This window comes from Lingula anatina, chromosome 1 (assembly GCF_051362555.1).
Source record: "Lingula anatina isolate TDL-2025a chromosome 1, LinAna3.0, whole genome shotgun sequence".
NCBI classification, from domain to species: domain Eukaryota; kingdom Metazoa; phylum Brachiopoda; class Lingulata; order Lingulida; family Lingulidae; genus Lingula; species Lingula anatina.
Window position 1 is genome coordinate 24,891,386 of NC_141767.1, and position 12,076 is coordinate 24,903,461.

A 12,076-nucleotide genomic window follows, 5' to 3' on the forward strand; every position below is an offset into this window, starting at 1 on the left:
TCAATTCCAGTTTGTGATAAGTAAAACTTCCTGCAATGCATTAACAAATTTAAAAATTCACCAAATGAAGTTGGTCAGAACAAATTAGGTATTCATGCATGAGAATTTATGATGACTGTAACTGTCATTATTTTGATTTTCTGGCAGCAGTAATGTTGATATACCTTGAAAGATGAATGCTGTATGAAAAAACTGTCTATTTGGCGCAGGAACTGATGCTTAGTCATGCTTGGGGTGCTATTTTGGTAAAAAGTCAGCCACAGAAAACAGATTGAGTGCATTTTTCCTCAGTCTCAAGTTAGTCAGCCTCTGGCGTAGGTTGTAGGGTTTTATGTGAGATATACCTGGCTGTTAAGGTAAGTGAAAAAAGTACTTGGCACTGGTCTGATTTTTGAAAAGAATTGTACAGATGTAGGACAAGATTCTAGTCATATTATGTCCTAGTGAACACCTGAATATTCTTAATTGTTTCAACGCAGAGTACATTTTAGAGAAGAAGGTAATCTGTCCCAGCTTCTATATATTTCCATTTGATAGGAACAAGTGTGCGTGGAAACTAAGGCAAACAATGTAGCAGCTTTGAATTTGTTGTTGGGTCAAAAGTTGATGGTAGATAAGAAGTATTATTTGTAGGAGTAGGTTATTTTTGTATGCAGATGGTGGAGGTATTTCGCATTTTTATCTAAAACATACGTACTCCCACTCTAAATTGATTGAAGCATGTTTGAATTGAAGGGAAGGCCGAAAATTGAAGATTTGATCAAGCAGATCATCAGTGAATTAAAAAGTTATATTGAAGAAACATTAGTATATGACATTATTAAGTCAAAACAGAATCTATATTTTAAAGGATTAACCCCAATCTTCTGAAGTGTGCCATATGATATCCATGATAGTAATCTGAGTTGAGAGTAGAAACCCTTCACCTGGTTACTGTGCAGGTAACTCTGATTACAGGTAAGAGGGCCAGTGTATTCAGTTACATTGAGGCTTTTATTTACCTGCAGATTTGATCTGTATAAATGCCTAAATGCTGATGACTGCAATGATATGACACAGTAATATAGCCATCTGTGCATGAAGAAGTGTCCATGTGCGGGTAGTCAGATGTAATGTTGATAGAAAGTGAACCTGGTTCAATCAGAAAGCCACACATTAGTTTACTGTCAACATATATCAAAGGGTCTTTCAGTACAGCATGCTGAATGGTGCTAACCAGTAGCAGAGGCCACCAAAGAAGGGTTCTGGGAAATTCAAAGGTTGGTAATATTCTTGTATAAGAGACATTTATACTACTGAGTTCCATCTTGACAGAAGTAGGCATGTAGATAAGTCATATTCAGTAATTTCTGAATTTTCTTTTATTATATTGGTTGTATATTGGCTAAGATATCCCCATTTTCATTTTAAATGGCTTAATTTACTAATGTTCAATCCACATGGCATCCATTTAAAGTGATTTGATTGCTTCCCTCTGAACCAAAATAATGTATTTTTCATGAGATGAAAGTACAAGGAATGCTTTACATCTCTTTTTTGGTTAAAATAAGTGAAGAAAAACTAAAAGCAATATTACAGAACTTTTTGTGAAAGCTATATTTTGCCAGAACCCTGCCAACCTCTCGGTAATATTTTTACACACATTCTATAATCAGTCCTGTCACCTTAGTCATTGTCAACATACTCTGATAACTTGGGATTTGTAAAGCAAGGTGGGTCAAATGTTTAAGGACACATCTGCAACAACATATCTAGAATAAATTTCAGTATGATAAAAATAGATATATGTATATTAAAATAGTGCCTAGTTGACCATATGTCCATAAAGTCCCTATGGGCAAGTGTGACTGCTGAATAAGGTCAAGTCTATAAAGTCGAGTTATGTGAGAAGTATGGATGGAAGAGGACAAGTCTGACATTTCAATAGAGAACATGGAGACATACGTGGTATAGATAGTGTAGCAGATGATGGTAAATATGTATTGCCTCATAATATTTTGATGGAGTGAAAGTGAACTTGTAGTTGGACAACTTGATGCTAATGCTTTGACTGAGTCATTACAACATTCAAATGGAGACTGGTTAAGTAAGATTGTTATGTATATCTAAACAAACTACTAAAACCTTAAATGCTAAGTTTCAGTAATCATGCCAAAAGCTTATGTTTTACTATGCCGTGGCATAGCTGAGAGGAGACACACTACTGCAAGTATACTGTTTATCCTTTAAGATATTGCCCATGTGTAAGTTTTTACTGTAGTTTACCTGTAAACGTGAGTCTGGCTCAGGTAGACGAGATAAACACACCTGTTCTCAGTATGTCTGATAACCATATCCACACACAGGGCATGGTAATAAAAGTAGACCTTCACATTTGGGATTTACCTGAGACATCCTGTTAGGTCAGCAGATTGCTTTGAAATGGCTCTGCCTGTGGATGATTACAGGGGTGTTGTTTTTTATTACCAGCTTTTTCAAATGGTTCACAGTGGAACACTTAAAAAGGAAAGCAACCTGATGATCAAGAACAACACTTGGGGTGAAGTTTTCAGGTGAAGACGCACCTTTTATGTACAGTATTACAGGTGGAAAGAGAGGAGGGCTTGGCTTGGGGATTGTGTTGCCTGTTGGTCAGTTGTTGTCCAGAGGCTTATTGAGTCAAACTGAAATTATTTTTACATCAAACTCCCTAGTTTGTATGATGACCAAACTATGAATTGTAAGAATTAAATACAGAGCATATGTATGTTTAGGGCATAGAATCAAAATCTCATTAAGACTACAAGACCAATGTTATTCTAGTTATCATGGGGTCTCTAGCTAGGCAGTAGTGAAGGAATGTATAGTATAAATATACACCATGGATTTTCCCTGCCATTATATATCTGCAGTATCCTAATTTTCCTTTAAAACATACACTTACAGGTAGGGGTTATTATTGCTGTTCACCTGCATGTGGAGCCTCCTCTTATGATTATAGTTATATAGTGTATGAAGCCCCATGTATTAAGCTGGTATACTGGTTTATATTTGGAGACCATCAAGGTAGGATAAGTGATGATGTTCTGAAATAGTCCTATATACAAGTGCACAGAGTTTGATAAGTTATCTTTTTTGATGAAAAATAGGAAAAAAATTATTTTTAAAAAAAGCTGGAAAATCATTTATTAGTTAGAAAAGTTGCATATCTGTGGCTTGATCCAAATAAGGAAGAGCAAATATGACATTGTAGAAAATGTTAAAACACTTAATTTATTGTTTCTTTTTACAGCTTACAAAAAAAGAACAGGTACTGATGTCTGCAAAGTTAAATTTAACAGATTTATAATCCTAGTGTCAGAGGTAAGATGATATACTGTGGCTTGACGGCATACAAACCCCAACTGTCATCTTACATGTTTTCACTCCCTTCCCTTTAAATGAATGATCAGACAAACATTACATGTTTTCATTTTGGTGAAAAAAAAAAACAAGCCCTGTTACACAACAACCAAAAAAGAATGCATTTACTTTTTACCACAGCATTAAATTGTTCCCATTTGTTTCTTTTCTCACCTGGAAAGTCACAATAGATTTGATATTTTGTATATATCTGAAGAATCCTATCCATCATGGAGCAGAAGTGTACTGTACCAGTTCATTGTATCTCTCAGCTGGCATGCTCACTGTCTTTGGCATCCTCAACTGAATGCAAAGAAAGGGGCCTTCACCATGGATTATCATTACTGTGGACTATCAAATACCTGATACCATTATAAAGAATGTGTAGTTATTTAGCTAAAAAGGGGGAAGCTGATGTGCGTTAGGGCGATGGGAGGTCACTTAAAGGTCTCAGCAGAATACTCTTAATAATTCCGCACACGGAAAGCTGTCACACTGCTCCAGAAAAGCTGGTTGCTGACTGGGAGGGGTGCTGGGACACTTCTTAAATCTCTGTCACTAAATGTGGGTAACCTTAACACATTTTTGTTGTTGTAGTGGTTCTTCAAGGTGACATCGCATTTCATCAGGAGGTAAGAAATAAGTTTGTTTAATATTTCATCAAATTTGATTTAATTTTATGATATAATTTAGCTTTCATGATTTATATGGTAGCCAATGTTAAATAAAGCGGAAGAGTCACTTCTATCAAGAGGATGGAAGCCTCTGAACTTTAAACAAGTTTGACTACTTTGTGGACGTACCATTAAAGTTCGGAGCTATGTATCTCTCTTAAGGTATGAAGTGAAAAAGGGTGTGAGAAACCAAGAATATGGAAAAAGTGAACACAAGCTGAAATAAAAGCAGCTGCTATTATGTAACTCATTGTTTATTTTGAAATTTCAAACCCTTTTTTTTGGGGGGGGGGGGTGATAGGACTATAGATATTTGTTGCTGGATTGCTTTATAACTTCATATCATATAAGATGGCTGTCACCTGTGATATTTACACATACATTTGCTAGTTACCAAGGGGCTAGATGGCATCTTGGATAAAATTTGCATTTTAGAGAAATTTAATGACTAACTATGGTCAAATTTGAAGATGCCCACCATAAGGCAAATGTGGTTTCTTTCTCTGTACTTTTAAGTTTTCTCTTTTGAAACCATACTTTTTTGGGTGATTAAAAATGTTTTTAAACGTTTTTTTTTTTTAATAAAATGAATGGCAATCAAAGTTATAGAGAAGTAAAGGTAAATACTGCACCACTTTATATACATATATATTCTGTGTATTTATTATTTTTTGATAACCCATCAAAGGCATGCTGCTTTCCTTTCATCTCAGACATTTTGGAAGTATTTTAGGTGTCACCCTCGTACCTGTCCATCCTCTACTCTATATGCAAGCAGCAATGCCTATTTGGTAAAACAGGCTTCATACAGGTTCACTCCAAATGACCACAGGGTTTAGGTCAGTTCTAGTTGATATGCAGTCTATTTCCAGCAGACTACTATAGTGCTTGCTGTGTATGTTATTATTTTCTCACTGGGAATCTATGAGTGATGTAATGCTTTTTTTTTTGTATGGAGCTAGGGCAATTGCAGCTTGGCTGACTTTAGGTATGGATGCGTGTGTATGCATATTGCGCATGTGTGCGTAGATGCATGCATTTGTGTGTTAAAGATGGAATAGAATCTGAAGGGGGATGTCACCTATGAGGGTAAGAGTGTAAGTAAAATCAGCCTCTCAATAAGAGCTTGTAGCACCCAAAAGAAGATGCACTGTGCCAAGGTCAAATGCGTAGGTTGTGAGAGGGGGATGCGAGGAATAAGAGGTTAAAGGGATAATTTAGCTTCCACATATAGCAGGCAGAAGTTGTAGGGTGTAGCTAGGAATATGAATATTCTGATAGGTAAGTAAATAGTTCTATTCATTGTTTCCACATGTGCTGTGAACCTACTGATCAGATTTATATAATTTCTAAATGAATGTGAATAGGAATACAAAGGGAATCTATTTTAGCTTGTTAAAAATGATTCAACTCAGTGTAGAATTGTAGGATTTTACTATTACTTAGTAGCTTTATCAGGTACTTATTATGAAATAAGGACTGAGGTGTCTTGGTTTGTTCTGATAATTTCAAGAAGCCACATTACATGATAGTTATTTCTGCCTTTAATATCTTCCTCTACACCCAGTTTGATGGTTGCATGTTACTGAACATAACTTAGTCCCGTTGTTTGTGTTGTCTGTCTTAGGTGCCTAAATGCCAGTTATCGCACACATTTTGCCAACTGAGGTGATTAATTCTCACAAATATGACAATTATTTGATCCTGTATTTCCTGGGATTAACTGCAGGAGATCATGCTAAAATCGCATTTTGGCAGAGGCTCTATATCAGTTTGTGTTCTATAAGACTGTGTTCAGGAGCAACAGCAGCAACTACCTGCTTGTGAACAGTAAAAAAGGTTGAACTGACAGAGCTAATTACGAATAAAATTGATAATAAATTACACAACCTAGACCGTGCCAATTTTTGAATATGACTTCAGTGTTGTTCTTTACCCTGAAGTACAGCAAACAACTGTTTGGAAGCACATTACTATTTGAAGTGGCGTGCCAGTGAGGGCACATTGTTGGCCTGGGAATAGTGCTGAAGTGAGTAGTTTGGCGTCATTGTGTGTGGTTTTTGTTATTGTTCTGTTAGATCTCTCAGGTGTAACATATTTTTTCTGGTCTCCATTTGTTGAACATGCATGTGACATGAAAAAAGTTTACTGCTTACTGAAACAGAATTCTTGTGAACATAACCTGTTGATCTCTTGATATAGGATTTTAAATAATTGAAGATACACCAGTTTTTTCTTTCTTTCTTTCCTTTTTCTTTCTTTCTTTCTTTTTTTTTTTTGTCATAAATGATTCAAACGGACATGGGAGAGCTTGCATGAATAAAGATATTTAAATAAAGTTATTTAAAAAATATAAAGAAATTGACTTAACAGTTATGCTTAACTCTAACTGCTGTTGACAGTAAATTGTGAGTAAATTATCTATGTATTGGAATTGATTCACTTGAAAAAATTATTTTGACATGACGGCACATGAATGGCAGTGACCCAGTGATTTAGTTGGACATCACAGAGTTATTAGAGCATGTAGTCTGGGCACCTGAGAGTCAACTTTAAAATATAGACTTGAAACAGCTTAATTGTTGAAATTCTTTGCTTTGAGACGTCAGATGTCAAAACAATCTGTTAAGGATCCAAGTGATCTGTATTTGTGTGCTCACATGCCTGCATGCCTGCTGTGTGTACTGTGGATGTCTTACCTTGGGTGGTGTGGGTTTTTTACATTCAATTGGAGTGTGGCACAGTTGTCTCCAGGCATGCAGGCCTTCATTTTGTGCTCAGCAGTGAACTGAGTAATAGTGTCTTCCAAGGAACCATAGCCCTATGATAAATGTGTATACGGTACCGTGTAGTGGAGAAAGATCATAGTTGCATCATAGAAGTCATTGTTGTGCTGATGTTGTTTAGGTTCCAAGTTCTTTAATTGAAACCTTGCATCTGTTGCATCATAGAAGTCATTGTGCTGATTTTGTCTAGGTTCCAAGTTCCTAAATTGAAACCATGCATCAGAACATAATTTTAGCAGTCTCTATCACAGACTTGCGAACTTATCTCTTGTCTTTGTCAGTCAAGGCACCTTTTTTTGTTGGTATGCTGGATGCATAATACAGAGAATTTAGAACATTCCAATGAATGTGTTTTTCACATTGCTGGTTAACCTTGTCTGACTACAATAAAAAAGCTTTGACAGAATGTTTAGAAGATTGTTTGACATTCAAAGGGTTTCTTGCTGATTTTCATGATGCCTAAAATACTTGGAACTTTTCCCAACTTTTGTTAATTTAAGTGGAAGTGTTGTCAAAAAATTTTACATTTGTCTAATTGAATTTAAAGTGTCATTAAAATTGAAATCTAGATTTTAGTGAAAAAAATGCATTTTTTTTTTGTTCTCAATTTTTTACTATCTTCATTTTCTGTTGACGTCATTTGTTAAGTGGAAACCTCTACACAGTAAAAGAGGTCGTATATAGTGCTTCTTCCCAAGAACAACATCCAAGAGTTGTGTTGTTTAGATTTACCAGTACAACTAAGTTATTATATCTGTAGACTATTTGTGCAACAAAAACAAATGAAAATTAAACAGTTGTCAAAGGTCAACAATTTTTCCAGAAGAAAACACTGCTACATTTAAAAAGATGTTGGCTTTCACTTGTTGAACAATTTACTTCAGTTAAAGAAGTCAATAAAACAGAGAACTATGTTATACTTTAATTTTCATGGTATGTAAAATTTGACTGTTTTTATTTTCAGGGAAGTATGGTTTAGGAATATAACTGAGTTCTACACACGTAAAAAAGAAAGATGGCTGCCAGAGCAACAAGGCGTGTGACATATGACTATGCAACAACAGGGCGGATGGTGTCTCCAGGAAGAGACAGAGATGACAACAGGGGATATGATATGCAAGTCCAAATGAATGTACCTGGAATGCAAGGAGCCGGTAAATAATAATTTTTCACCATTTTAGGGATAATGTAATGTTATTAGCTGTGTTCTTATCTTTTGAAGTAAAAAAAGTTACAGGTTTAACTTCAGGAATTTTAATTCCTGAATGAAGTGCTTAATTGTACCCTTGGTAAGTTTTCTCCCCATAAACATCCATTGGCTTTACCAGTAAGTTACACAGAGGGTTTGATTGAAGCAACTTTTTCTGATGTTAGGCTAATATTTTTCAACCAGAAACAGGGCTATTATTTTGTGATAGGCTATTTCAAAGGTAACAATAACTTTTTAGTACCTTTTGTGCTTTGATTTAAAATGAAATTGGTGGATAAGGGTTAGTAATATTTTTAGTTACACTTGCTATGTTTACTATTTCATCACATATTTTGAGGATTTCTTATAACATTTTGTACCTGTTAAGCCATTGATTATTTCCTTCAACCCCTTCATTCAGGCATTGACTCTTGTATCTCTTGTTCAACCTACTATATTGGTTGTGCATATAATAACTAGCAGATATAAAAAGAAGGGATTGGGATCATCAACAGTAATTTATGCAGTTATTTGCTCTCAACTGGAATAACAGTCATGTCTTTATACATTATACCTAGTCCTGGTCTAGAGCAAGCACAGAACTGAGCTTCTTCTCTCTCTTTGATGTTCATGGGTTATCTATCCATCTTAACACCTGTGAGGGCTATCATAGATTTGTGCTGCCCTCTTTTGGTAGAGAAAGTTACTATACTTGTTTATGTTTTTGCATCTTTGGGGTACTGGACTGAAGGTTGGTGTAGGTTGGAAAGCTCCAAAAAGCATGAAATAAACACAGTTTTACCTGACTCATTTTAGTTTTCATTTATTTTGTATGCTGTCAAGTTGGCAGAAGTGAGAAGAAACATTGTCAAAGTCTTGAAAAACCCCTGTAAGTGCCATTTTGCAGTAGAGTGAAGGTCAGAATATTAACCTGTCACATGCAAGCAATGATCATCACAATACCAAACTTTTTTCATTTGTTTTTTTATGAATTTCCTTCTTATTAGTTCTAATATATTAATTGATTATTAGATTTGGTAAAAGCTGAAATTATTGCTTGATCATATTAATACCCCTTGTACTTCACCAGCATTATAATGCTGATATTGAAGTAAGGTTATTTAAACAGTTGTCTCATTTACATAAAATTAATGATCATAAAGAAGACATGGATAATATCCAAATTTTTTAAACAGCCCATGCTGAAATATTTTCATTTATAAAAATAAATGCAACAGTTTTTATGTTTTTATTTACAAAAATAAATGCAAAATTTTTATTAAACTGATAAGACTGTGTGAGATCTAAAGCTCTGTTAGACACTGTAGTCACATACGAGTATAGTACTTGTATTATGAAGTAGGTAACTGTAGCTGAAGCCTGAGTTCACTGTAGGATAGTGTGGTCAGTGGCATCAGTAGATAGGAATTTCCTTCTTATTAGCCCACATATGTACCATCCAGTCACTAAAAAGTTCAGGGTATTTTATCCTGTATTTAGTTTTAATATGCTTCTCTTTATTACTCACAGCAGATACAGTTTCATTTTAATGTTACTAATTAACAGTTCAATATGGGTAATGAAATAATGCTAAAAGCCATATATTTTAACTGCAGACCAATATCTTCATAAGGTACCAAGTGACTCTTTTACATAAAAGGCACCTCCTCTGAAGTAGATATTTAAAAAGCATTTCTATCAGTTATGTCTGCTCGGAGTGTAAAAAGTCTAAAAAATTCCAATCCATTATGTAGTAGTCTTGAACATCTATATGAAGTGTTTCACAGCTTTACACGAGCTATGTATCATCCTTATAGTTCTCCCAAGTTAGAGTCTTAATGGGCTCTGTAATATTGATTTAAGGTATGTCAGTTTGTTCATTCCCTTACCTGTGGAGTATGCAGGTCATTCAATGGTCACTTTTTCTCACCTCCATTTTGCATCCCCGCCTGATCCAACTTCATATGTTGGAAATATTTTTGCCATGTTATCTCTCGTGCTGACATCTCGCTCCAGCGTCTCGCCTCCTGTGGACGATACGTCTTTATATCAGACTCTTTAAAAATGCACTCGTAAACATCGGGATGTTCGCTCCTTAAAGCAACACTGAATAAATCTACTTGCCCCTTGCAAATGTAGCTGAAGCTAATGAGGAATAATTTGATCAGGGGAGCCCAGACCATGCAGCGAAAAATCAGGGACATATGCAAAAGAAAATACATTTGGAAGTGATGAAGAGGGGATTTGAAAAAGTCAACTTCCCGCAGAGGAAAAGGTCAATTTTGGATAGGTTTTTATCAGACTGTTTTTCAGGACGTGGGTTTAACTGGCTTTGTTTGAAGAATGGAAAGTATGGGTCAGGTTCAGGAATTGAAATGTAGTCTAAAGGGTTGGTATTTTCCTTTTGTTTGATAAATTTTTATGATCTTCAACTTAAGCTGTGTATTGTTGATAGTATTTCATTTTACTTTGAAAGGCTTTGTGTTTATCATGGTAAGGGTGTATGTTTTATATACAATATCATTTTAACTAAATGTGTTATGATATTAATATGTAATCAATAGATTCATACCCGAGATGATTTCTTAATATTTAAGTATATTAGGCTTTGTGAGTTTAGATAGGAATGCATACTAGTACTTACACATGATTATTAATCAGCAATACATCTGTACCAAGCAGTCATTATTAATGATACTGAGACACAGGTGCATGTTAACATCATGTGAGGATGATACATTTTTCGATAATTTAACAGACAAAAAGTAATTAACAAGTTAATAGGTTTTCATAACAGATGTTATTTGAAAAAAAAAAACCTTGTGTGTGTAAGGGGATAACACTGCCATTATTTTAGCTGCTGCAAGTCGGGAACTGGGCAGGGTGGCTTACATATAGATTACCGCCAATTTGTTATGTTCATTCCATTCATTCATTCATTTGCCTCTAGCTGGTACACCCCTTAGATTTATGTCACCCATTAAATCTTTGAAGTCGTATTAATGATTTATGAGAAATTTTTATGTTATAGATTGTTCACTTTTCAGTAGGACATCATACTGATTATGATGTAATATTTACAAATTTCAGATTGCAGCATGTCCCAGACATTTTTAGCTTCCATAAATCGTAGTGCCAAACACTCTGGTTGTTCTTTGTTTCCATGCCTGAGGTTACTGCAGGACCACATTATATCACATGGGCATGTGGGCTAAGAGGAAATTGCATTTATGTTGTGCAGTTGTCAGGAAATAGGAAAAAATGATTTTGAGAATAGATAAATCATTGTGATTTTCATATTTAGAAGTGAAGAAAAACCAATGGAAAATTATGTTTGGGTGTTACTATGTTAGTTTCAAAACAGGAACAAGTGAAACACTGAACTCAAGGAAGAAGGTCTACACTGTGTATTTCTTTGTTTTTGCTTGAAGGTGAGGATATCATGTACTCCCTTGCATGATAAAATCTGCCTAGAGCTGGTCTTGAAACAGTTTTAGTGAACTAATTTTTTCTGAGGGTTCTCATCTGAAAGCCATAGTCCTTCACAATATGATTGTGTTTTGGTGTAATTGAGGTTTATCCATATGTTTGTCATTACTTGTCTATAGTCAAAACTCTCAAGGTATGATACAGAAGACATGACATTAAGGGCCTGGTTCCAGGTAGAAGCCCAGGTCCTCCCCGTGACCTTTCTAGTTTTGATACATAATTAGCCCACCAAAGGATAGGAAGGAACTCACTGAGAATGATCACAATTATTAACAGTCACTGCATCCTAATATAGTTTAAAAGATCACTTCTAATGAGGAGTGAAGTTGTCTTGATAGAATCTTCCTTGTACGCAGTATTAGATAGTTGATTAGTAGTGTAGTAACACCTAGGTGTAGCCCTGTCTGTGAGGGTATGTGCAGGTGAAACTACAGCAGGATGTATTAATCAGGATCATTGTAGCTTGCTCTGTGCCTGTCTTCATTTTATAGCCATGCATTTAATGTGAATTCTGCAAGATGAACATGCAGCAGGTGAAATGAATCATTAGGCTCATA

General features: G+C 35.2%; 1 protein-coding gene across 15 annotated transcripts in view; it reads left to right on the plus strand.

Annotated features, from left to right (window-relative positions):
• The window catches only part of LOC106160634 (uncharacterized), a 30,498-nt gene that overhangs the window by 5,821 nt on the left and 12,601 nt on the right, over positions 1-12,076 (plus strand). For 11 of the 15 annotated variants that reach the window (XR_015332177.1, XR_015332178.1, XR_015332179.1 and 8 more), the window contains one exon: positions 7,806-7,995. Coding sequence is in view for 12 of the 15 variants with exons in the window: in XM_087002457.1 (XP_086858583.1) it covers positions 7,857-7,995 (139 nt within the window). In the remaining 3 variants the exon portion in view is untranslated. Of the gene's footprint in view, positions 1-234; positions 357-1,085; positions 1,260-3,978; positions 4,014-7,805; positions 7,996-10,367; positions 10,420-12,076 lie in introns of those variants that run through there. The other 4 variants (XM_087002450.1, XM_087002453.1, XM_087002451.1 and 1 more) reach the window with 4 other exon arrangements.